The following is a 26,223-nucleotide window of genomic DNA, read 5'->3' on the forward strand; positions in this document are numbered from 1 at the left end:
TAAGCACAGACTGGTTTAAAAGAGGATTAGACAGATTCATGGTGGATAGGCCTCTCAGTGGGTATTGGCCACGGTGACTAAAGGGAACATCCGCATTCAGAGGCAGTAAACCCTTGAATCTCAGTGCCAGGGGGCAACTTCAGGGGAACTGGTTGGCCACTGTATGAGCTGGGTTACTAAATTAGAATGGCCACTGTTCTAGTCCTGCAGGTATCCTCTTGTGTCCTTATGACTCCATTAAGAAGCTGTGAGGCAGACATTTCTATGCAGATTTCATACAATTAGACTCCTATTAGAAGGGACTGGGGAGAGGATTAGCTCACTGTGGAAAGCAACTAGGTTTGCTGCTTTTGTAGCAGGAACTCCTTTGCATATTAGGCCACACACCCCTGATGCAGCCAATATTCCAGGAGCATACAGGGCTCTTCTTACAGGGCCTACTGTAAGCACTTGGAGGATTGGCTACATCAGGGGGTGTGCCCTAATATGCAAAGGAGTTCCTGCTACAGAAAAAGCCCTGGTTGCTAGGCCCTATTTGGCTCCTGGAGGGGGAACTTCCTCGCACAGTGTGATGACATCAGCCAGAAGTGACATTTACACCCCAGCCATATTGTTGGGGGGACACTCTATCACTTCAGAAAAAAAAACCTCTATGAAGAGTTTCCCCCCAAGCGATGGAGCTTCCACCCCATCAATGTGCCCGGTGTAATAACGTCACTTCCAGGTGATGTAATCGTGCCGGGCACATCGCAGCATGCCAGTGCTCTTCAGGGGTGGGCAGTCGTATGACAGCAGGTTGGCGCCCTGAAATCAGGGGGGGAAACCCACCCCTGGTGGGAGACTGGAAACCCTAAAAGCAGGGGGGCGGGGTTAGCAGAAATACAGTTCTGGCTGGCTTGGTGTCAGGGGGTGTGGCCTAATATGCAAATGAGCTCTTGCTGGGCTTCTACTACCCAAAAAGCTCTATGTGAAACAATGGTGATGTCAGGGGGTATGGCTTAATATGCAAAAGAGATCCTGCTGGGCTTTTTCTACCAAAAAAAGGCCTTGCGTAAAAGCAATTGTCTCTTCTTCTCAGGTTTACATTCACTACGCATATTACTCTTAGTTTGCTAGTTCACTCACAGCTGGAATTGGTCTGTACCCTACCCGCTCTGATGGGATCATTTTCTTTTTTGGACCAGATCTAGTTTCTTCTTCTTGCTCTAGAGTTGTAAGGCAGCCCCCCAGTGCCAGAGCTCTGGGCCTTCTGTCCTCTTTTTGGATTAACTCTTCCATCTGCTTGTAGCACTGGATAAAATGCTGTCTGCTAACTGAATGTGACCCTTCACGCATCAGAGGAAGTAAACTCCAACTGGCGAACACTTATGCCATATTAAATATGGCAGCCGTAGAACCCCTTGCTAATTTAGCTGTGGTAGGCTAAATTAATTTCCTTATTTTAACTTAGACTTGCTGACATAACAACAGACTCTTATTTATTGCACTTCACACTCAGGATACCTAATGACATAATCAATCTGCTATTCTGACGTTTATTGCCCTTGCTGTTGTTTCTGCCCAGTTGACACAAACTAGCAATCACCAGACCCCAACTTGTGATTCTTTTAATCTGCTAAAAAAAACCCACATTTCCATGATTTTGTCCACTTTCTCTGTATGTAGGACTGCTTTCCATTCCATCCTATTGTCTGATGAAGTGTGCTTCTAGCACACAAAAGCTTACATTTTGAATAAAACTTTGTTGGTCTTAAAGGTGCTGCTGGACTCCTACTTTGTTTTAACTTCCTGATGTTAGCCATTCTGAGCCCTGTTCTGTGGCCAACAAGCAGCCAGGGCCAAGGCAGACTAGGCAATTGCCTAGGGCGCCGGCCTTCTGGGTGCGCCAAATTGAGTGCCCTCATGTGCCTCAGTGACGTTATCAGTGCAATGGGTGAGGGGCACCAGAAGTTAGCCTTGCGCAGGGTGCCAGACAGTCTAGGGCCAGCCCTGCATGCAGCTCTGGTGGCTTCAGCCTCATGCCTCAACACTAAAACATCAAGGTGAGTTTTGTTCAACTCTGTCAGTTTCCAAAAGGGCCCCAGGACTTTTTTTTGTAGCAGGAACTCCTTTGACTATTAGGCCACACACCCTGATGTAGCCAGTCCTCCAAGAGTTTACAGTAGGCCCTGAACTAAGAGCCCTGTAATCTCTTGGAGGATTGGCAACATTGGGGTTGTGGCCTAATATGCGAAGGCATTCTTGCTACAAAAAAAGCCCTGGCTGGAGGGGACAACTTGGTAGGCTTTGCAAGGATTTTCAGTCCAAAGAAGAGGAGGTCGAGGAGGTATATGATTGCTCCCTTTAAGCAGGGCTTTTTTTCTGTAGCAGGAACTCCTTTGCATATTAGGCCATACATCCCTGGTGTATCCAATCCTCCAGGAGCTTACAGGGTTCTAATTACAGGGCCTACTGTAAGCTCCGGGAGGATTGGCTACATCAGTGGGGTGTGGCCTAATATTCAAAGGAGTTCCTGCTACAAAAAAAGCCCTGGGCCTCACCAAATGGCTTCCATGCTTCTGAGTGCCAGTAAGTGTACACATGGGAACCATCTAGCCCTCATTCCATATAAACCACTATGGACCTCTGTGTTAATTCCTTACAGTCAGCCTTCTGTTCTTTTGGCATCAAAGAAGGAATTCATTCTCCTGAAGGGACACAGGGTTGTGTAATCAGAGAAGGTGGAGATAAGGGGAACCATGCTGATGGGTGAGTGTTTTAATGGGGATTCCTCCATATAAGGAAGTCTGACAGGGAGAAATGTTTTCATCCCTGGACGCTCTTGGCCTTAAAACGGGATTTGGGAACGTTGCCAGCCTCTTAAGTAAATTGGATGATACGGGCTGTAGAAAATGAGATTTTCTTTTCTTAATTTGATTCTCTTTTTTCTAAGTAGGGCAACAAGAAAATCTTCTATTGTGTCTTCTCTCTCTTTTTTTGAAGTAAAAGGAAGTAGCCAATCTTCCCTTTTTAGGTAAACTTAATTGAGCGTGTGGTAGCATAGCAACTTCAGTCAGTCTCTAGACGAGAAATCCATTTCCATCCCTTTTTGATCTGCGTTCTAGCCTCATTTAGGGGATGGACCAGGCATTTGCAGTCATGGGAGTTGATTCTCCAGAATTCGTGAGGAGGAATGGTCCCTCTTGGCTCTGTTGGGCCAGATGGTCACAACGTGAACAGTTCTGTGGGCAATAATGGATCTTGACGGGTGTTAGGCGGACTCTCCTGTCCTTGTCACCAGGCTCTTCTCTGTTATAACATCTGGCTCCCTTATGACCCGCTTAACTGAGCTGTAGAGCAGGGGTGGCCAACGGTAGCTCTCCAGATGTTTCTTGTCTACAACTCCCATCAGCCCCAGCCAGTATGGCCAATGGCTGGGGCTGATGGGAGTTGTAGACAAAAAACATCTGGAGAGCTACTGTTGGCCACCTCTGCTGTAGAAGGTACACCCTCCATGGACAATAAATACCTCAGTGTCCCTCTAAGCTGAGTTAGTGTGAGCTAGCTCACAGTTCTTTAGCCTCCAGCTCACACACTTTTGTCATAGCTCAGGAAAAATGGTCCCGGAGCAAGCTAATTTGTGCAGTAGCTCACAACATTAATATCAGTCGCTCACAAAGTAGAATTTTTGCTGACAAGACTCCGCAGATTAGAGGGAGTGCATCCCAGGAACTTGAGTTTCACTCTCAACCAAGAAAGCAGCTGAGAACCAAAAAATTCTCACTGTACCCCTTCTGGGATACAGCGAGAAGTTGCATAGGAGTGGAGCATAGGGGTTGGGGGCTGACACATGGTTGGGGGCAGGCACATGGTGACAGGCATTGTCATGACTGTGATTATATCACTTCTGGGGAAACCCAGAAGTGACAGTGGTCGCCGTAGGAATTGCCAGAAACTCTATGGGCGTTTTCCCACAGAGCTTACCTCGGAGCGACGTCCCTCTTCACCGCGCAGCGTCTGCGCGGATTTCCCACCAACTGCTCCGCATAACCAGGAAGTGCCGGACCTTTTGCGTCGCGGATGTAAACCGCTAAAAACCAGTTTACGTTAGCGACGCAAAAGCCCGGCTCTTCCTAGACGTTCTAGCTCTTTTAGTATTGTGCACCACTAGGTGGTGAGCTGGACTTGTTTTTAGGCAAGAGATGCTTCAGAGGTGGTTTGCCATTGCCTGCCTCTGCGTCACGATCCTGGTATTCCTTGGAGGTCACCCTTCCAAATACTAGCCAAGGCCGACCCTGCTTAGCTTCTGAGATGTGACGGGATCGAGCTTACCTGGGCTATCCAGGTCAGGGTCCAATGGTCTGATTCAGTATAAGGCAGGTTCATGTGTGTGCTCAAATGTGTGAAACTGGAATTCACCTTGAAGTCTGTTACTCAGATCCTCATGTGCAGGGGTGGAATTCTAGCAGGAGCTCCTTTGCATATTAGGCCACACACCCCTGATGTAGCCAATCCCCCATGAGTTTACAAGGCTCTTTTTGTAAGCTCTTGGAAGATTGGCTACATCGGGGGGGGGTGGCCTAATATGCAAAGGAGCTCCTGCTAGAATTCCACCCCTGCTCATGTGTACTTCTTTCACCCCGAACTATATGACTAAGTGGCAAGACACGACAGTGGTGTTGATCAGATTAAGCGAAATCCCTTGTTCTTAAGGAGAAAGCAAAGGAACATCAAGCAACCTGAAATGACAGGGAGAAAAGTCTGTATTTAGTTGATTGCACGGTTCTCTTGGAAGTTGATAGACTGAAAGGACAGCCTCGCAAAAGCTTCATAATCAGTTAGTAGGAGACAGAGCATTCGTGCTCTGCTTCTCAGAGCAGAGGTTAAGGCTGAGCAGAACCCCTTCATTCAACCAAAAAAAAAGTTTTGATGGCTGCTGGAATGCATTAAAATAACTGACCTTTCTCTTGACTTCATGTTCCCTTTCTAGAATGCAGTAGCTTCCAGAAAGCATGCAGTCCCGGGTGGATACCAGTTTCTGGTTTCAGTTCTGTTTGGGACAGAATTTATCACTATCCCTAGGAAGAAGAGTCAGAAAGAATCCATGAACTTCCGAAAAAATATGACCATGTGGTCAGCATAGGGTGTAGACTCTAGAAAGCCTAAAGAAATTCCTTTCTGTCAGCGGGATCAGTCCTGCAGCCGAACTCAAATACAACTTCTCCCGCTTGGCTCTGGGGCAATCATTTCATGGCATCCAGAAATTGGTTTATTGCAGGGAAATAAATTCTAGCCCACCAAGTCTATTCCCAAATAAGAGGAAATCAATATTTTGCATGCTTATATGTGAAACAATGGTGATGTCAGGGTGTGTGGAGAGCCAGTTTGGTGCAGTGGTTAAGTGCGCGGACTCTTATCTGGGAGAACCGGGTTTGATTCCCCACTCCTCCACTTACAGCTGCTGGAATGGCCTTGGGTTAGCCATAGCTCTCGCAGAGCTGTCCTTGAAAGGACAGCTTCTGTGAGAGCCCTCTCAGCCCCACCCACCTCACAGGGTGTCTGTTGTGGGGGGAGAAGGTATTGTAAGCCACTCTGAGTCTCTGATTCAGAGAGAAAGGTGGGGTATAAATCTGCAATGCTTCTTCTTCTTATACGCAAGTTAGTTCCTCCTTATTTTACATGCTTAACCACTGCCCACCAGCTATTTGCAGCACTGCTCACTGTTACCCCGATTTCATCATCTGACAAAGTGTGCATGCAGATGAAAGCTTAAATTCTGTATAAAACTTTTGTTGGTCTTAAAGGTGCTACTGGACTCTAACTTTGTTCTGTTGCTTCAGACTAACCGGCTGCCTACCCGGATCTATCAATATTTCATTGTTCGTCGAAAAAGCTAGTTTGATTCATGGTTTCCTTGAGAACAATATTATCGAATGTTTCAGGGCGATGATCTTAGGGACTAGGCCCAAAAGCTGCATCTTAAGGTTCTGGAGCCAACTGTGGTTCTGTGCTGAACAAATGAAACCCTTGAGTTAAGGTCTGTTGGAGGTCAGAAGAGCCAGCATGTGAAAAGAATGGTGGACAAAGATGTTTGTGGGACTGAAGGCCTTCTTAGAGCAGGGGTGTCAAACGTCGGATCTGGGCAAAGGAAGCTCTGGCTCTTTCCCTCCCTCCCCAGGGGACCAGGAGGCAGAGGAGAGATCAGTGGAGAAAATAGAGACTTTGCTCTGTAGCTCCTGTGCAATTGAGCAAGCCTTGCAAAGCAAGCTGAGATGCAAAAGGAAGCAAGAGAGGGAGAGAAGGAAGCAGACAAGAGCCAGTTGCTCAGGGGGCTGATAGGAGCCCTCCAAGGGCCTGATTCAGCCCCCAGGCCACATGTTTGACACCTGTGTCTTAGAGAGTCTTTACTGAAAGGGAGATGATTGAGATGAACGGTCACTAGGAATCCAAGTGCAAACCATGCACAGATTTATATCAGAACATCAAAATAATTGTGCAGGGTGCTCCTGTGTGCAAATTAATCCTTATTGTGCGGCCTCGTGTGTGCCCTTGTTAATAAAGGAATTTACGACAAGCAGTGTTTGGGTGCAGAGATTTTATAGGTCATGTTATTGATCAGTAATATTAAATTGTTTTTAAATAAATGTATTAAAACATAGCATAGAAACGAAAGAAGGAAAGACCCCCCACACCAAGAACTTTAAATTACAAAATATTACATGAGAATATTACATTATGGCTGATGACTTCAATTGCATTACAGCTAAGTAGCAATCTCTTTGATGTTATACAATACAAAATCTATGGATTTGCTGTACATATTTAAAGGCAGCAAAATTCCTTAAATCTATAGACGAGGGCACTATGGTTTGGGAAGACAAGAATTCAAATACAGAGTGCCATATTTTGACAAAATTGATAAGGCAAGTTTCCAAGTTAGATTTTTAAAAAGATTGATAGTAATTTTCTCTAATATAAAATATTCCCAGCTCTCTTGATCCCAGTGTTGTAAAGGAGGAGGGAAAGGATCTTTTGTTTAGTTGCAGTTGTCCTTTTAGCAGCAGTCAAAATAGTATAGCTGGATTTATGCAACGGAGCTTTTTAGCGCTGGCTCTTAAATCGCTTGCTCTGGATTTTGCTGTCTTTGTTTATTCTGTTTACTTCATTTGCATCCCGCTTTTCTCCCTAGTGGGGACCCAAATTGATGTACAGCGTTATCTCCTCAATTTTATCTTCACAACAACCCTGGGAGGTAGGCTAGGTTGAGAGGGTATGACTGACCCAAGGTCGCCCAAGCAAGTTTCCATGACAGAGCGGGGATTCAAACCAGAGTCTGCCAGACCCAATCTACTTCACCAGGCTGGGTCTGGATAATGTTCTTGATTGTTTAATTAGAAGAAGCTGCTGACCCATAAGGTGGTCTGTTAGAACGTCTTAAAATTTCCTCTTTGAGCATGCAGGTAGACACCACATTTGCATCCAGTCCCAATTAAGTGCTCTGTTATCAGAGTTGCCGCTCTTTTACAGGACAAGCAAGGCTTTTTTGTAGTAGGAACTCCTTTGCATATTAGGCCACACACCCCTGATGTAGCCAATCCTCCAAGAGCTTACAGAGCTCTTCATACAGGGCCTACTGTAAGCTCCAAGAGAATTGGCTACATCAGGGATGGGGGTGGCCTAATATTCAAAGGAGTTCCTGCTACAAAAAAAAAGCCCTGAGCAAGTTGGATAGAGCCTAAGCACAAGTCTTCCTCCCCACCCCCCTTCCAGTGGCACAAAGCAGGCTGGGGTGAAAAAAGTCTCACTCTCCCATCCATGCACCACACACACTGCTCTCATGTGCTGATTGCGGTTACGGCAGTGAGCGTTTTTTAAAACTCCATCGCCTGCCTCCAGCCTGCCTCCCCCTCTCCATCTGCCAACGGGCACCTGCATTTGATCTTCAAATGGAGCAGAGATAATTTGAGAGCCAAGAATTTCCACACTCCTTTTTTTTTTTTGTGCATTCCAAACCATCCTTTCCACCGAGACCCAAATACCCGCTGCAGCAGAACAGAAAATGTGTTTGTTAAAGGGGAGGGGGGGGGGGAAATGAAGGCACCGTCGTTCAGAGTTGCCGTCAGCATGCATAAATATTGAACGCTGCTCTGAGCCCCCTGCAATCAGCATAATGTGACGTTAGGGCTCCGATGGGGCATGTATGTAAGCGAAGTAGTTTAAAAGAAGAAGAAGAAGCTGAGTGCGAAAGATGAACCCAGATCAAGGGCTGCATTCAAACATGGGGGTTAATTCCGGTTCAATTTGAGAGCTTTTTGCACGTATCCTTTCTGTTGGTTTCATGATATCCTTTTTTGCTTGCCAGCTGCCTCGAGTTTGGTGTAGCATCTTAAAAAAAAAGGGTAGAGCAAGGTCTTTCCCTGGTCTTCGGCTTGCTCAAATGTGCCTTGATTGAATTTTGCATTTCTTTCCTGCCCTTCTGCCATAGAAGGTAGGGTGATATGCATGGTCCTTCTGTTTGATCCTGACAACAGCCCTGTGAGGTAGGTTAAATAGCCCTCCTGCTGAATAATGCACTTGGAATCCACTTTCAGTGCTCTTCAGTCACCGTTTGCAAGTAGATGGGAGGGAGGTTGACTCAGTGGTCGAGCATCTGCTTGGTAAGCAGAAGGTCCCAGTTTCAATCCCCAGCATCTCCAACAAAAAGGGTCCAGGCAAATAGGTGTGGAAAACCTCAGCTTGAGACCCTGGAGAGCTTCTGCCAGTCTGAGTAGACAATACTGACTTTGATGGACCGAGGTTTTGATTCAGTATAAGGCAGCTTCATATGTTCATATGTTCCTTGATGGAATCCATCAATCTCCTGTTTGGGGAGGGATGGTAGCTTAGTGGTAGAGCATCTGCTTGGTAAGCAGAAGGTCCCAGTTTCAATCCCCAGCATCTCCAACAAAAAGGGTCCAGGCAAATAGGCGTGGAAAACCTCAGCTTGAGACCCTGGAGAGCCGCTGCCAGTCTGAGTAGACAATACTGACTTTGATGGACCGAGGTTTTGATTCAGTATAAGGTAGCTTCATATGTTCATATGTTCCTTGATGGAATCCATCAATCTCCTGTTTGGGGAGGGATGGTAGCTTAGTGGTAGAGCATCTGCTTGGTAAGCAGAAGGTTCCAGGTTCAATCCCCCCCGGCATCTCCAACTAAAAAGGGTCCAGGCAAGTAGATGTGAAAAACCTTAGTTTGAGACCCTGGAGAGCTGCTGCCAGTCTGAGTAGACAAGACTGACTTTGATGGACTGAGGGTCTGATTCAGTATAACGCAGCTTCATATGTTCATAGATTTTGCCATTTCTCACAGTAAAATCCAGTTGCAAAGTGCTTTGAAAGTAGATTAGTCAGTGTGTTTGTAAATGTGCCCGGATCAGGGCTGAAATAGGATCTTAATCAGAGTTTACCCACTCTTTAGCGGCTACACCACCCTTGCTTTCCTCTGCCTTGCAAGTTGTGAGCGCTGGGCTTCTGTAAAGTACCTCTAGGACTTCTTGTTAACTATAGTACCTTTACTCCCTTCCTCAGGGTCTGATCTTCAGGAAGGGGGTTGGCAATAAGATGGAGACAGACAGCCCAAAATAGCCCAGCGTCTACTTCTGTGTTCTTAAAGCAGCAGTCTTTCTGCTTTTGTATTGCACTAATATTTCTGTACACCCTTATCAGGCTTCTGTGCGGTCTTATCTGTGCTGGTCTTATCTGTTCTCCCCTCCCTGGGAGACGTCAGAACCTTTCATGCTTCCTTTAGCAGGTTTACTTGGGAGGGCAATCACAAGGAGTGCCAAGGTGTGTGGTTGTTTGCATTGGTTGAACATGCAAAGCGACATAGAACGTTGTAAAAATGTTATTTCCACGTTAGATAGATCCAAGTGGGCAGCCGTGTTGGTCTGAAGCAATAGAACAAAGTTGGAGTCCAATAGCACTTCTAAGACCAGCAAAGTTTTATTCAGAATGCAAGCTTTCGTGTGCATGCACACTTCGTCAAATGAGAAATAGTGGTATAGTGAGCAGTGCTACGTATACATATAACCATGGGTAGAATTCTAGCAGGAGCTCCTTTGCATATTAGGCCACACACCCCTGATGTAGCCAATCCTCCAAGATATAAAAAAAGAGCTTATAAAAAAGAGCCTTGTAAGCTCTCGGGGGATTGGCTACATCAGGGGTGTGTGGCCTAATATGCAAAGGAATTCCTGCTAGAATTCCACCCCTGCATATAACCACTGTCCACCAGCTATATGTAGCACTGCTCACTGTACCTCATTTCATTGTCTGACGAAGTGTGCTTCCAGCACACAAAAGCTTATATTCTGAATAAAACTTTGTTGGTCTTAAAGGTACTACTGGACTCCAACTTTGTTCTGTAAAAAGGTTCTGATTAAAATAAAACTTCCTTTTCTTCCTGTACTGCTTGGGGGCCATGCAGACTGGGCAACAGATTCAGGACAAAGTTCTTCCTCCCTCCCACCCCACAAAATGCCTGATTAACCTGTAGAACTTGCAACCGCAGGACATTGTAATAGCTGCTCCATTGGAAGGTTTTAATACGAGGTGAGAGGAATTTCTGGCAATGCGGTTCATAAGCGACTATTAGCCAGGATGGTGAAATGAAGCCTCCATGTTCAGAGACAGTGTGCCTCAATATACCAATTCCCGGTAGGCTTCAGTGGGAGATGCTTTGGCTTTCGTTCCCCTGCTTGAGGAACCTTAATCAGGGCTTTTTTTGTAGAAGGAACTCCTTTGCATATTAGGCCACACACTCCTGATTTAGCAAATCCCCCTGGAGCTTACAGTAGGCCCCGTAAGAAGAGCCTTGTAAGCTCTTAGAGAATTGGCTACATCAGAGGTGTGTGGCCTAATACGCAAAGGAGTCCCTGCTACAAAAAAAGCCCTTTGGGGGGGCATTTGCTCAGTTATTGTGGGGAAGCAGGATAGCAGTCTACTTTAGTCCTATTCCATCTGATCCTACAGAGCACTTTGTATGTGTGTTCTTTGGGAGAGGAGCCATGGCTCAGTGGCAGAGCATCCGCTTGGCACATAGAGGGTCCCAGGTTCAATCCCTGGGCTCTCCAGTTGATCTGGCAGTAGGTGATGTGAAAGACCTCTGCCTGAGACCCTGGAGAGCTGCTGCCAGGCTGAGTAGACAATACTGATTTAATAGACCGAGGGTCTGATTCGGTATAAGGCAGCAAAGAAGCCCCATGTGTTGGAGATCTCTCCCAAGTGTCTTTGCCCCTGACTTTGCCTTGTTTGACAAATGGTTGTTAAATGGGTCACGCAATTCCTTGAGTCTTGGCTTGTGGTAAGCCCCTCTCCCTGCCCCGATTCAGTACAATCTGTTTGGCACTACGCAGTCCGGCGGCAGGGTTAGTTCCCAGTAGTGTGTTCAGAGACAGAACAAAGGGGAAATTCGTAGGATCCTTTTAGAACAGTTCCTGGCCCACAGCAGCTGAGGAGGGGGCCGGGTAGTCCAGCAGAATCCCAGTTCCCATGGCAACACCCTGTGATGTTTCCTGGGTGACAGAGATGCTCCGAAATTGTGTACCCTTTGCAGAGTGTGAAATATATAGGGCTGCCCTGAACATTTCCCTGCTTGGCATTTGGGGCTGGAAGAGGTGCTTTTGCAGGGTAAAATGTTTTCCCCGAGCCCTCCCAATAATGAAAGTGTTCACCTTGGTTTTGATTGTTTGCTGCTGTTGTTTTTGTGGTCTGCTGTTGTCGTGGGGGTTTTTTTGTGTGTGTGGGGGGGAGAGAACTGGGTCAGCTTCATTCTAGAGAGTAGACTCCTGAGAAGTTCGGTCCAACTGGGGCTTCAGTCAAGATTGAGATGATGTCATAACAATGTGCAGCCAGTTAGAATTGACTGCCTGCTGATGTCATTGAGGGCCAATCAGGGAGCCCTTGAGAAGCGTTGCCATCAGTCTCTCTTTCTCTCTCTCTCTCTTTGGTATTTTAGTATTTGTGTGTGTGTACACCTGGAAGTAATGGCAACCTCTGGTGATTGACCCCTACTAGGGGCCTGGAGGATATTGAGAGAAGTGACTGAATAAAGCCTGCCCCTGTCCTCCCAACTGCTGGTATTCCAACAAGGTCCCCCATAGGGATGTGCAAAAAAAAAATTCGGTAGTATACGGATTCGGAAATATATGGGGGGGGGAATACGGAATCCTATATATTTCTGAATTCTGTAGTCGGAATAGCCACATATATGGCAGATGCACGGCTATTTCCGAATATACGGCCCCATTATACCCTATGGGCCATTGAAATCAATGGCAAATAGGGTATATTTGAAGTTGCCTGGAGGGGAGGGAGTTTGAGGTAGAGCCCCCAAATTTGCAGGGGACCTGCAGGGGACTCTCCCCTACAAACCCCCCAAGTCCCAAAAAGATTGGGCCAGGGGGTCCAATTCCTGGGGCACCCAAAGCCAAACCTAACTTCACACAAGAGAATCTCTATAGGACCCAAATGCACTATATACGGTACATCTATCTACTCTATGAACCCTGCCACACAAAACACAATCTGCTCAAGGTCTTCTCTGCAGACCTGGCTGCAGCAAACCCAGATGCCAGCTCTCCAGCCCTGCCCCAACGAACGCGGGGAGAGCTGGCCAAGCACAACAAGCATCCTGGCTCTGGGTCTCTCACCCAGGTGCCAGCTTCCCTGTCACAGAATACACAATCTACAGATACCAGCTCTCCAGCCCTGCCCCAAACAACACGGGGAGAGCTGGCCAAGCACAACAAGCCTGCTGGTTCTGGGTCTCTCACCCAGGTGCCAGCTTCCCTGTCACAGAACACACAATCTACAGATACCAGCTCTCCAGCCCTGCCCCAAACAACATGGGGAGAGCTGGCCAAGCACAACAAGCCTGCTGGTTCTGGGTCTCTCACCCAGGTGCCAGCTTCCCCCCCCCCCAAAAAAAAACAGAACCAGGAAAAGGGACAACAGGAGAAGGCCAAGAAACTCAACTGTTAAGAAACCTCAGGCCAAATCAGTCAACAACCCCCCCCCCCAAAAGCAGAACCAGGAAAAGGGGGACAACAGAACAGGAGGATGCAAAACCTGCAGCAATAGAGAATAGATCCAAACAGAAGGCCAACACAAACTCAACTGTTAAAAAAGTGGCCTTTTAAACAATGAAAATTAGGCCAACAGCACCCCCCCACAAGAACCAGAACCAGAAGAGAAAAGGAACAGCAATAGCACAACACAGCAGCAACAAATCAAACACAGAATCCTTTTAAAACAGTAAAAAAAACTTAACTTTTAACAATACAGGAATTTTAACAACCCCCCCCCCCCCAAAAAAAAACCCCCTTCACCCTAACCCCAAGAAATCTAAGCCACCCAAATCAGGAAAAGTAAAAGGACACTGCACTTTTAAAAGTCCTCTCACTAAAGTAAGATATGGGCAAATTGGCAAAAAAAAAACCCCACACACACCAGGCCCCCTCCCCCAGCAGAACCCCCAAACCCCAAATAAGCTACTCACCACCCAAATCTGGATAAGTAAAGGGACTCTGAGTCTTAAAAAGTCCTTTTACCAACTAAAATAAAAACAAGAACCCCAAGACTGTCTTACCTTAGATGTCTTCTCTACTCCAGGCAAGTCTGGTAAGGCTGAGAGAGAGCAGCAGCAGCTGAGGTCAAGGGCCAGCACAGCACAATCTCTCTCTCACACCAACACAGCAGCAATGGAGGAGTCCAGCCAGGCAGACTCCTTAAAAAGGTTCTCTGGCCCTACAGAGAGCAGTTTCAAAAAATAGCACTGCTCTGTGATTGGCCAGACAACAGTGCTTACTTGGATACCCAAGTAAGCAAAAGATCAAAAGAACAACAATGTTGCTGATGGCTGGGGGATCAGCTACACAACAGCCCTGCAAAGCATGCTTTGGATTTGCTGCTGGAGCTCCTCTTCCCCCTCCCCCCTCCCTGATCCCAGGGAGGCTATGGGAGAGGCAGGAAAAGGCTACCAAAGTCGGGAAAGGAGGCAAGCAGCTCCCCTAAGGCTGCAGAAGCCCCTTTCCCACCTTTTCCATGGATTTCCGTATACTTCCAAATATCTATACGGAAGTATATGGGGAGCCATACTCGGCTCCCGCATAATGGGCCCCAATTGGATTCGGCTGTATGCGATTCCGTATACGGGGTGATTCAGCGGTTGATTCGGTTTGGCCGAACCGAATGCACACCCCTAGCTCCCATCCAAGTACTTGCCAGAGTTGACCCCGCTTAACTTCTGAGATCTGACAAGATCGGGTTTGCTCAGGCTACCCAGGTCAGGGCTGCCATCTGCATGAATATTCTTTCTTGTCTAAGAAATATGTAGGTAACGGGACTTGTAAGGTGTGAGTAGAGTGTCAGCTACTGACTCAATAACTTTCTGGTTCCAACTTAGTGGAGGAATTTATGCCTAGCTATCTAAATTCTGAATATGCCCCAGGAGTGGGGATCAAAACATTTGCACAGTGGGGCTATGTACTGGTAAGGGGGATTTTTCATCAAACCTGAGGAAGGTGCAGTCTGCACATGCTAAAGAGCAACCATGGATTCGCAGGCAGATTATGCTTTTCTATCTAGATTGGCACTCAGACTGGCTTATAACCAGGAGTGGAATTCTAGCAGGCGCTCCTTTGCATATTAGGCCACACCCCCTGATGTAACCAATCCTCCAAGAGCTTACAAGGCTCTTTTTTGCTCTTCTGCTTATAACAAATACAACCCCCCCAAAAGAAGTTTAGGGATGCGTTAAGATCCTTTCAGCCCCTGGCAGCCGACAACCCAATCTAGATCCAAGCTTTTCTCTCCAGAGGGTGGAAGTAAAAAGAGCTGCAGGTGGATTCAGGCTGGCTGGAGGTAAAGAAGCCAACCCACGGAAGAATAGCTGTTCCATTGATCTGCCAAACACTGGCAGATGTTTGCAGTTGCAATGGCACATTGTTCCGCTGCCAGGGTTGTAGGAATTGCCTTGGGGAATCTCCTCAACACCATCTGTGGAAGGCTTGATCAATGTGCTCCGGTTCTCTTTGCAAATGTTTTCTTGTTAGGCACACTGATAGGAGCATTTCGTAAGGCATGAACCAGCCCTGCATCTCAGACTCCCTGGGAAACATTCATTCATGCGCATGTTGAGTGTGGAGCAAATAGGTCACGCGTTGACAGTTCGGGGATGATTTCAGACAATGTGTGAAAACATAGTTTGAATTAACTGTGGTTGGTGTGATTGAGTGGGGAAGCCACTTTACTAACTGGAGTTCATCAGAGTGGGAACTTAAGTTGGCTCTTTAATCACAGTTACCCTTAACTACGGCTTTGCGTAAAGTATGAATAGAGACATCTTGGCTTCCCTGGTTTTATCATGGCTTCTACGATAACATCGCTGTACCCGGGGACAGTCCTCTTTATTAAACTGTTCTTCTTCTCTTCTCCCCACAAACGTATCTCCTGCATCCAGAAATTGATGAAGATCGACTCCCCAACCCTCTGTTGAAGGTATGTGCCCTTGCTTTCCTCTAGTGCAATTTGGGCTCAGAGCATGCAATCAAATGGTAAAGCTTTTTGCGGATGGCACCAGTGCTCCCTCTAAGCTGAGTTAGCGTGAGCTTGCTCAAGGATCGTTAGCCTCCAGCTCACACATTTTTGTCTTAGTTCAGGAAGGAAGACCCCAGAGCACATTAATTTGTGCAGTAGCTCACAACTTCAGTGCCAGTAGCTCATAACTTTAATGCCAGTAGCTCACAAAGTAGAATTTTTGCTCACAAGACTCTGCAGCTTAGAGTGAACACTGGATGGCATAATGTCACTTGACTAAATATGTGTCACTCCCCACCCACCCCCAAAAAAATCTTCCATGTGCATGAAGTCTAGCCTTTATGTGCTAGCTTCATACGGAGAAAGGGGGTATTGGGTAGGGGAGAGTTTACACACACAACTCCCCACACACATACTTGCACCTTGAAGTGATATCTTTCCAGGTCATTGCTTGGACCAGTTCATAAAATCTGCAGAACCATCTTTAACACTGAAGAGAACTCAGGACTTTTTTTTGAGCAGGAACGCACAGGAACGCAGTTCTGGCTGGCTTGGCATCAGGGGGTGTGGCTTAATATACAGATATGTCCATGCTGGGCTTTTTTCTACAAAAAAAGCCCTGTGCAAAACCATGGTGATGCCAGGGGTGTAGTCTAATATGCAAATGAGTTCCTGCTGGGCTTTTTCTACAACAAATGCGCCGAGAGGACTACATCGCATATACCATGACACAAAGCATATACCATGAGCAAGATGGTGATTAACTGTACATGCTGAGTAGATTTCATTGATCCATCGACAGAAGATGTTGGTGGTTGCACAGCCTTACTTTCTCCTAACAACCAAAATGATCCAGCTTGGTCCAAGCTTGTCAGAACTTGGAAGCTAAGCACAGTTGGCCATGATCAGAACGCCAAGGATGATACAGGTTCCTTTGTGGAGAAAGACAATGGAAAACTACCTCTGAATGTGTTTGGACTGGAACACCCCATGGATGGGGTCACTATCTTCTTTTTTCAGTGGCCATTTCCAGTCACAAGAAAGCCCAGACTCAGGGTCAAAGGGCCCAAATGTAATAAGAGCCACATGAGTCTGTGAGTTGGAGTGAGGAAGCAGAAAGGGGCAAAATCTCTCCCTCCTCCCTCTTCATCAGTGGAGTGCTACTGAGGGAAGAGACAGGAGGGAGGCATTTCAGCTGTTTCCTCCTGCTCACTACAACTCACCATTACTCCACGCAGGTCGCACAGTTCTTTTCTGGTTCATGACCGGAGCCGGAGCAGCGAGGACCTGCAGTCCTTCTGCGTAGATCGGCAGTCTTCGTACGGAGAGATTGCTGGATCTAACCCGTTGGTCACGAGTCACTGTACTCTGTTCTTGAGTTTGCAAGTTTGTTGCATCACCAGGAGAAATTCAGTAATTGGGGTTTTCCCCATCCCTGCGTCAGGCTGGTCCAGGGATCACAATTTCAGATAGAGTTCTAGCGTAGAGGCTGGCTGATAACCTGGGACGACCTGGAAAAACACCGGCCTGGCCGAGGGCTTGTTTTCAGACTCCTTGCCAGAAAAAGAGGCATGATCACTTTATTTTATTTTTTTCCAAAGAAAACCGTACTCTTTCGCTTTTGCACTTGGCTGTCTCCTGACTTGTCACTGATCACCGGGCTCTGCCCTCTGCCCTCAGAATTGCTGCCCCTTCCAGACCCTGCCCAACTGCTGCAATGTTTGGATTTCACAAACTGGCAATCCTGTTGAAAGTAGCCAGACATGGGCTTTTACGGGCTCAGCAATTGTCTGGCTGCTGTGGCTTCCCTCTTGCTTTGAGGAACAAGTAAGCCAGGCAGCTCGACGGTCTTTGACAGTCTGGGCAAGATTTAAGGCAGGATGATTCAAGACCACAGGAGAAAGTGTGAACCAAATACGAACCCTCAGATGGGTTAAAACCTAAGTCTTGATGCTTAAATGAATAGGGTTGCCAGGCCTCCTGCTATGACCAGAGCTCTCCTTCCAGCATCCCTCAGTCACTTAGAGTGGGAAAATTTAGCATTGTCTCCATTGTGACATCACTTCTGAGGTAGCTCTAGGAATTGCCAGAAGCTCTGTGGTTTTACCATACAGCTTTTGGCAATTCCTAGAACTTCCCAATGTCACTTCTGGGTTTTCCCAGAAGCGATATTACAGTGTATGCAATAGTGCATGCCTCCCCATGTCCCTGCCTTCCCAAGTTCCTGCCAGTTGCCCTATGAATGAACGATAGGTCTTATGAAAAAGTTGGTTGCATCCAACCAGCTCTTCTGCTGGTGGAAGAGGGAGAACAGGGTCCTGTTCTAACCACCCAAAAATCTGTGCTGGGGATCATGGGACCTACATAGACAAAAGGTATCTAAGAGAGGCATTAGGTGAGATTGAGTGACTAAAACGGCTGGATCCAGTGAATGTATTTGTACCTTTCATTGTTTAACCCCTACTTGTTTCCAGTATTTTACAGATCATGAGCACTAGAAACACACTTTAACATAACAGCAAAAGACAGTATATTCAGTATTCCACCAAGATCTTTGGCATAAAATGTCATTTGGAGCAGCATACAGGATTGGCCATTTCCCCCCCGCCTTTGAGATCTTTGTGATGAGTTATAAATTCAGTAGTGGAAGTGTTCCTTTGCATGCAGTTACGGTAATGGGGATTCTCCTGCTGAATTTTGACTTCTTTTGGTAGGCGTAGGAGGCATATTTAGGAAGAAAAATAATGTGGTCTGTAGCCTCTGTTATTGTTCCTCAGGAATAAGTGATCCATAAAGATTTCACCTTTTACTTCGTTTGCAGCCGGGTCTGTCCATGTCTCCGAGGCAGAGGAAGAAAGTCTCCCGTACAACCCCCACCATGAAAGGTAACTGTGTGACCTGCCTATCTAGCTGGTACCTATTTATTCCACTTTTCCTCCAGTGAGCTGAAGGTGGCACAGATGGTTTGCCTTTTCTCATTTTATCCATACAACAACCCTGTGAGGTAGGTGAAGCTGAAAGATGGTGACTACTTCATGAGCTTTGAGGCAGAGTTGAGACTTGAACCTTCCAAAACTGAGTCCAACACAGGAGTGGCCAAACTGTGGCTTGGGAGCCACACATGGCTCTTTCACACATACTGTGTGGCTCTTAAAGCCCCCGCCACCGCATTGGCCAGCTTGGAGAAGGCATTTGTCTCTTTAAATCACTTCTCCAAGCCAAGCCAGCCAGCAGCGTGGAGAATGCATTTAAAGTTGCTTTCTTTCCGCTTTTCTTTTCCTCACCCTTCCTCATCTTTTTGCCTTCCTTCCTTCCGGTTCTCAAACATCTGACATTCATGTCTTGCAGCTCTCATACATATGTTGTGTGGCTCTTATGTTAAGCAAGTTTGGCCACCCCAGTCCAACACTTCAATGACTACATTACATTAACTGTAGAACATATTTCTAGGATGGAAAACCACCGCCTTCCCAAGATTGCCCTGTATGGCGAACTCTCCACCGGCCATCGAAATAGAGGGGCACCAAAGAAGAGGTACAAGGACTCCTTGAAGAAATCCCTTGGCACCTGTCGCATCAACCATCACCAGTGGTCTGACCTAGCCTCAGATCGCAAAGCATGAAGGCACACCATCCACCAGGCTGTTTCTTCTTTTGAGAACGCACGCATAGCTGGTCTTGAGGACAAAAGGAGATTGAGGAAGAATCGCACTGCTACAGCACCAACCCTAAATCAGACTTTTCCCTGCAGCCACTGTGGCCGGACCTGCCTGTCCCGCATTGGTCTTGTCAGCCACCAGCGAGCCTGCAGCAGACATGGACTATTGCACCCTTTTTAAATCTTCGTTCGCGAAGCCAAGCCAAGAGAGAGAGAGAACTATGCCCAGCAGCTGTTTTGTCTGCCTGTTTACCATAATCTGGATGGCCTAGGCTAGCCGGATCTTATCAGATCTCAGAAGCTAAGCAGGGTCAGCCCTGGTTAGTACTTTGGATGGGAGAGCCTCAAGGAGCTCCAGGGTTGCTACACAGAGGCCTTGCCTTGAAAAGCCCACCAGGGGTCGCCATAAGGCAGTTTTGACTTGACCACACTTTCCACCACCACTCTCAGATGTGATTATTGATTTGAGATCATGACCTCTCTAGGAACACCCACTAGCCATGACCAGAACACCTACCTGGCATCAATGAACAGTCAGGCTGGCATAGCGATTAGAATGCTGATCTGGGTTCAGATCCCCATTTTGAAATTGACCCTCAGGCCAGTCATTTTCTCCTCTGTCTCACTTAGAAGAGTAGATTGGATTTGTACCCAACCCTTCACTACCTGAAGGAGTCTCAGAGTGGCTTACAATCTTCCCTTCCCCTCCCCACAACAGACACCCTGTGAGGTGGAGCTGAGAGAGCTCTGACAGAAACTGCTCTTGATCAGAACAGCTTTGAGAGTTAGGACTGACCCTAGGTCTCTCCAGCAGTTGCATGTGCAGAAGTGGGGAATCAAACCCTTTTCTCCCAGGTAAGGGTCCACACACTTAACCACTGCACCAAACTGGCTCTCAAGAGACATTTCAGAGGTGGTTTACCATTGCCTGTCTCTGTATCACATCCCTGGTATTCCTTGGAGGTTGCCCTTCCAAGTACTAGCCAAGGTTGACCCTGCTTAGCTTTTAAGATCTGATGAGATCAGGCTAGCCTGGCCTACCCAGGTCAAGTCACGTGCTGGGAAGAGCCAGATAACAAGACTTCAGATACTTTTTTTGTATCTCTGTCAGACTCAAGCTAGGAACTTTCAGGTATACAGAATGCTTTATAGGAACATAAGAGAAGACATGTTGGATCAGGCCAATGGCCCATCCAGTCTAACACTCTGTGTCACGCAGTGGCCGAAAAACCCAGGTGCCATCAGGAGGTCCATCAGTGGGGCCAGGACACTAGAAGCCCTCCCACTGTTGCCCCTCCAAGCACCAAGAATACAGAGCATCACTCCCCCAGGCAGAGAGTTCCATCAATATGCTGTGGCTTAGGGCCACTGATGGACCTCTGCTCCGTATGTTTATCCAATCCCCTCTTGAAGCTGGCTATGCTTGGAGCCACCACCACCTCCTGTGGCAGTGAATTCCACATGTTAATCACCCTTTGGGTGAAGAAGTACTTCCTTTTATCCGTTCTAACCTGATTGCTCATGTAAGTAGCAACTCCCTTCTGCACCTGGTAGCAGGTTGAAAAAACTTCAGTTATCCACCTGCTTCTTTGAAGACACAAAAACCCACTTTGGCACTTAAATGTTGTGAGATTGTGGGTTTCAGCAGGGACACAGCTGCTTCCTGCCACCAGTCCTGTTGCATGATGGAGCATTTTGTTACGCCTGAAAATTTCGAGTGCGAGTCTGATGAAGACACGAAACAAGGCCTTTATCTGGAGTCTTCTCACCTGGCAATTCTCAGCACACCTCATGTCCGCCTTCTTGATTGTGTATTTGTGTTTCCATGGGGAACACAAGCACGATTCCTCTTTGGTTCTCAGAAATCCTAAGCAGAGGTTGGAAGCCCTAAGAAAGTGGCTTGTCTTCTATAATAGTTTGTCTTCAGTGACAAGCTCAGCAAGCAGATGCGATCAGAGAGATAGAGATCAGAGTGTGGGCTCTGTTTCCCTGTTAATGGCACTGCAAGTACATATGGATGTCAGCTGCTTCTAAGAGGTGTGTCTGCCTGCACACACCTGGCTATGCGCTTTCTTTGTCAGCAGGCCAGAAATACCATCCTGTGATTAATGATATTGCAGTTAAGAGAGCTTAAGCTTTATTTTTAAATGAGCACCATCAAATTATGGGACTGGAAGGTAACTGTAAAGGTCACATAATCCATTCCACCACCCTGGCCGGTTGTGTTCATGCCCAGTTATACTTTGATAAGCCCCTGGCAGATGTTGTTTCCAGCTTACTTTCTGAGGGTCAGTGTTGGCAGAGCACCAGAACTTCCAGCCCTTACTGCTGGTCATGCAGTATGTCTTGGGTAGGACTGGACCACTTCAGACAGTAGGTGGGGATTGCAAGTTTGAATGCTCCTGTTTGTAAAAACTCCCTGAATGTCGACAATTAGCTCATCAGTCCTGGCTGAGCACCAGAATTTCCAACTCTTACTGCTAATCATGTGTTATGTCCTGGGTGGGACTGTAGCACTATGCAAAAAAAAGTCTTCCTTCCCCTCCCCCCCCCCCAATTCTGGTCTATTGGACTTGAAAAATAAGGGAATTCTTGAATCCCAATATTTGAATTGTATTGGGATTGTATTGGGATTCAGGTAAATATTCGGGAACCCCAAATTTAGTTGACTCTATTATACACTATGATGAACTCAGCAAATTCTTCATGATTCAGCAAGAAAATTCAGAAGGCATTTAAAGAGACTGTGTTCTCTTTAAATGCCTTCTAGCCACACCCAAATAAATGCTAAATAATATCAGTAGCCAAATCAGATTCTCTAATCTGGTTTAGCTACTGCTATTTCCTAATCTGATTCAGGTGAATAAATACCAGAAAAATACCGATAATGTATTTTTAAGGTGTTTATTCGGCTCGCCATATACCAAATGTTTACCCATATGTACCACTTTAAACTGTAGGCAGGGATTACAAGTTCGAACGCTCCCCTTTGTAAAAACTTCCTGAATGTAGACAGCTAGCTCATTAGGAAGAAACACTCTAATCTGAACTTTCTCCTTGTTATCTACATGCAGGGAAATGCTTTCGCCCATAAGAGCATTCAAACACAGCATTCAGACCCCCCCCCCCATTTAATGTCTAATGAGTCCCCTGCAAGCTGTACCATGTGATTCATTTGAATAGGTGGCTCAGCTCTTTGTTTCTGTCCTTTTTATAGCTCTGTAATTGATTTTTTTTTCTTTCTGAATTCTTTTCTCTGTGCTAAATGTGTCCTGGTTTCTCCCTGCCCTATCTCTTGCCTCATAAATTTTGCATCGAACCACTTTTTCTCTTTCCTGTTGCTTTTATATTCTCCACGATTTGCCAACCTTCCCCCCCCCCCCTTGAATGTTATACATATATTACAGAGTGGGACAGCAAATATATCTGTCAGGCTGGGACAGGCCTGAAGGGATCCGTTTCAGAGGATGACAAAGTTCAAGGTCAAACAGAAGCCCACTTCCCAGAGTTTGGGCGCAGGGACAAGGGCGATGGGAAAATACCATAGTTCAAGCAGCAGTTTCAGATGGTATCCCTGTCAATCAAGCATGAAGATCAGTAACCAAAGGACAACAGGACCGAGAGGGCAATGGGCGTTGGGGTCGAGAGGGCCAATAATGGCATGCAGAGTGTAATTCTAAGCAGTAAAAGAACTCGTGGGCATTCAGTGAAATTGCTGAGCAGTCGGGTTAGAACGGATAAATGGAAGTGGAATTCACTGCCACAGGAGGTGGCGGCGGCTACAAGCATAGCCAGCTTCAAGAGGGGATTGGATAAAAATATGGAGCAGAGGTCCATCAGTGGCTATTAGCCACAGCATATTATTGGAACTGTCTGGTGCACTGATGCTCTGTATTCTTGGTGCTTGGGGGGGGGGGGGCAAAGTGGAAGGGCTTCTAGCCCCACTTGTGAACCTCCTGATGGCACTTGGGTGGGGGTTTGGCCACTGTGTGACACAGAGTGTTGGACTAGATGGACCATTGGCCTGATCCAACATGGCTTCTCTTATGTTCTTATGATACATCCTTCTAAATCCATTGAGGGCCAGGGGTGGAGTTCTAGCAGGAGCTCCTTTGAATATTAGACCACACACCCCTGATGTAGCCTCTAAGAGCTTACAAAAAGGAGCCTTGTAAGCTCCTGGAGGATTGGCTACATCAGGGGTGTGTGGCCTAAGAACATAAGAGAAGCCATGTTGGATCAGCCCAGTGGCCCATCCAGTCCAACACTCTGTGTCACATAGTGGCCAAAAAAAACCCCAAGTGCCATCAAGAGATCCACCAGTAGGGTTAGAAGCCCTTCCACTGTCCCCCCCTCCCCCCCCAAGCACAAGAATAGAGAGCATCATTGCCCCAGACAGAGAGTACCAACAATAAGTTGTGGCTAAGAGCGACTGATGGACCTCTGTTCCATATGCTTATCCAATCCCCTCTTTAAGCTGTCTATGCTTGTAGCCACCACCACCTCCTGCAAAGGAGCTCCTGCTAGAATTCAACCCCCTGTTGAGGACCATGGCCCAGTGACAAAACATCTGCTTGGCATGCAGAATGTCCCAGGTTCAGTCCCCAGCATCTCCACTTTAAAGAATGAAGCAGCAAGTTGTGTGAAAGACCTCTGTGAGACACCCTGGAGAGCCACTGCTGGCCTGAGTAGACAATTCTGATGATGACCCAACTGTCAGTGTAAGGCAGCTTCATATGTCCATGTGAGGCCAGCATTCCCTCTAAGCTGAGTTAGCGTGAGCTAGCTCACAGATTTTTAGCCTCCAGCTCACACATTTTTGTCTTAGCTCAGGAAGGATGACACCAGAGCACATTAATTTTATGCAGTAGCTCACAATTTTAATGCCAGTAGCTCACAACTTTAATGCCAGTAGCTCACAAAGTAGTATTTTTGCTCACAAGACTCTGCAAGTTAGAGGGAACATGGGTGGGCAGGTGTAACTATGTTCAGGATTGCACTGGTTATAATATCCCAACATGGAAGGTTTATGTGCTAGAACGCTCCAGCCCCATCTGTGCTTCTCAATAAGGCCCTATATGGCCGAGGACCTGCCTACTTGAGGGACTGTCTCTCCCCATATGAACCCCAGAGAGCTCTGAGGTCAGCTGGAAAGAACCAGCTGAATATCCCTGGGCCAAGGGAGGCCAGATTGAAGACCACCCAGGATCGGGTCTTCTCCATAGCAGCTCCCTTACTGTGGAACCAACTCCCGGAGGAGGTGCGGGCCCTGCGATGTCTAGACCAATTCCGCAGGGCCTGCAAGACCTACCTCTTTAAAATAGCCTTCACTTAACACCGAGCCAAGAAAGTCTCGCTGGATATGTTTTATGTTCTAGTCACTGAATTCTATAGAAGACCTTAGCCATAGCACCATAATGTTAATTTTAATACAAGTTGTTTTATTGTTTTAAGGATGATTTTATAATTGTAATTGTAACTATCACATATGGTCTTACTGTACATTGTATTTACGTGTTGTGAGCCGCCTTGAGCCTGCTTCGGTGGGGAGGGCAGGATATAAATAAAAAGTATTATTATTATTATTATTATAAGCATCAGCCAACACTGCCTGTACTAATGTTACTCACTGAGGGATGGAAACTTTAAACTTGTGAATAGGAAATGGTGTTTTCCCCCTTCCAGACTCCTAACATTCATGTCTTTTCCTCCCCTCCCTCCAGAGCTCCAGATGATGGTAGAGCACCATCTCTGCAAGCAGCAGGGGGACGAGGAGGACATCAGCACCGGCAGCCAGGAGCCACACAGTCCGAGCTGCTGCCCTCATGCCAACTCAGAGCCGGGCCACAGTCCTGGGAGTTGCCCCTTGGCCAAAGCTCATGCCGAGCTGGAAACGAAGCAGGATGAGCACTACGGGCTGGAAGAACGTGAGTGCGATTTTTTTTAACTTCTCAGAGTCCAACTGGCAAATTAAAGAGAACACTTGGTGTAATAGTTGCAAAGAGGGCTAATTGTGTAGCAGGAACTCATTGGCATATTAGGCCACACCCCCCATGAAGTAGCCAATCCTCCAAGAGCTTAAAGGGCTCTTCTTACGAGGCCTACTGTAAGCTCTTGGAGGACTGGCTACATTTGGGGGGGGGGGCCTAATATGCAAAGGAGTTCCTGTTCCAAAAAAATCTCTGGTTGCCAGGGATGGTGATGATGTGTGTGTGTGTTAAGCTACAAGCGCTTTCTTTGTAGGAAACCCACAATGTATAAAACTGCCCTTTGTTTGAACAGGGGTCCCCTGTATGGTGCTCATGGGTGCCATGGTGCCCACCACCAACCTCTGTTTTTCAAAAGTGGGTGGAGTTTTCGGTTAGCGGGACTTTTGATTGGCCATTGAAAATCTGTCGCTCTTTGTCATCATTTCATGGACTTTGACTTCTATAGCAGCCATTTTATGATGGCACCATCACCCTGTGCCAGAATTCCAATGTACCCACAGACTCAAAAAGGTTAGGGACCCCAGGTTACGGTGTTGCACTGAAGACATGGGGTTTGGAATCTCATAAGAGAAGCTATGTTGGATCAGGCCAATGGCCCGTCCAGTCCATCACTCTGTGTCACACAGTGGCCAAAAAAACCTGGTGCCATCAGGAGGACACTAAAAGCCCTCCCACTGTCCCCCCCCTCCAAGCACCAAGAATACAGAGCCTCACTGCCCCAGATGATTTCCAGCAATACACTGTGGCTAATAGCCACTGATCGACCTCTGCTCCATATGTTTATCCAATCCCCTCTTGAAGCTTGTAGCTGCCACTATCTCCTGTCCTGCTTGATCCATGACACTCACAAGGTTGACCTTCTGTTTGTCACTCTCTCTGAGCTTGTTGTGAGGGGGAAAAGGGGATAAATGCCTTCCCACATGTACCTCCCTGAGCTCATTAAAACAAGGGTGGATGGGAGATCTGCAAGTCAAGAAAGAGGGAGGAGTATCAAATGTCACTTGGAGAGGGGTCGTGGC

General features: G+C 46.9%; 1 protein-coding gene across 2 annotated transcripts in view; it reads left to right on the forward strand.

Annotated features, from left to right (window-relative positions):
- PPP1R1A (protein phosphatase 1 regulatory inhibitor subunit 1A) overlaps nucleotides 1–26,223 on the forward strand; it is a 126,705-nt gene that overhangs the window by 87,876 nt on the left and 12,606 nt on the right. For both annotated transcript variants that reach the window (XM_060252293.1, XM_060252294.1), the window contains exons 3-5: nucleotides 15,481–15,518; nucleotides 18,379–18,442; nucleotides 24,938–25,141. In XM_060252293.1, coding sequence (XP_060108276.1) covers nucleotides 15,481–15,518; nucleotides 18,379–18,442; nucleotides 24,938–25,141 — 306 coding nt within the window. The remainder of the gene's footprint in view (nucleotides 1–15,480; nucleotides 15,519–18,378; nucleotides 18,443–24,937; nucleotides 25,142–26,223) is intronic.

Source organism: Heteronotia binoei, chromosome 13 (assembly GCF_032191835.1).
Source record: "Heteronotia binoei isolate CCM8104 ecotype False Entrance Well chromosome 13, APGP_CSIRO_Hbin_v1, whole genome shotgun sequence".
NCBI lineage: Eukaryota > Metazoa > Chordata > Lepidosauria > Squamata > Gekkonidae > Heteronotia > Heteronotia binoei.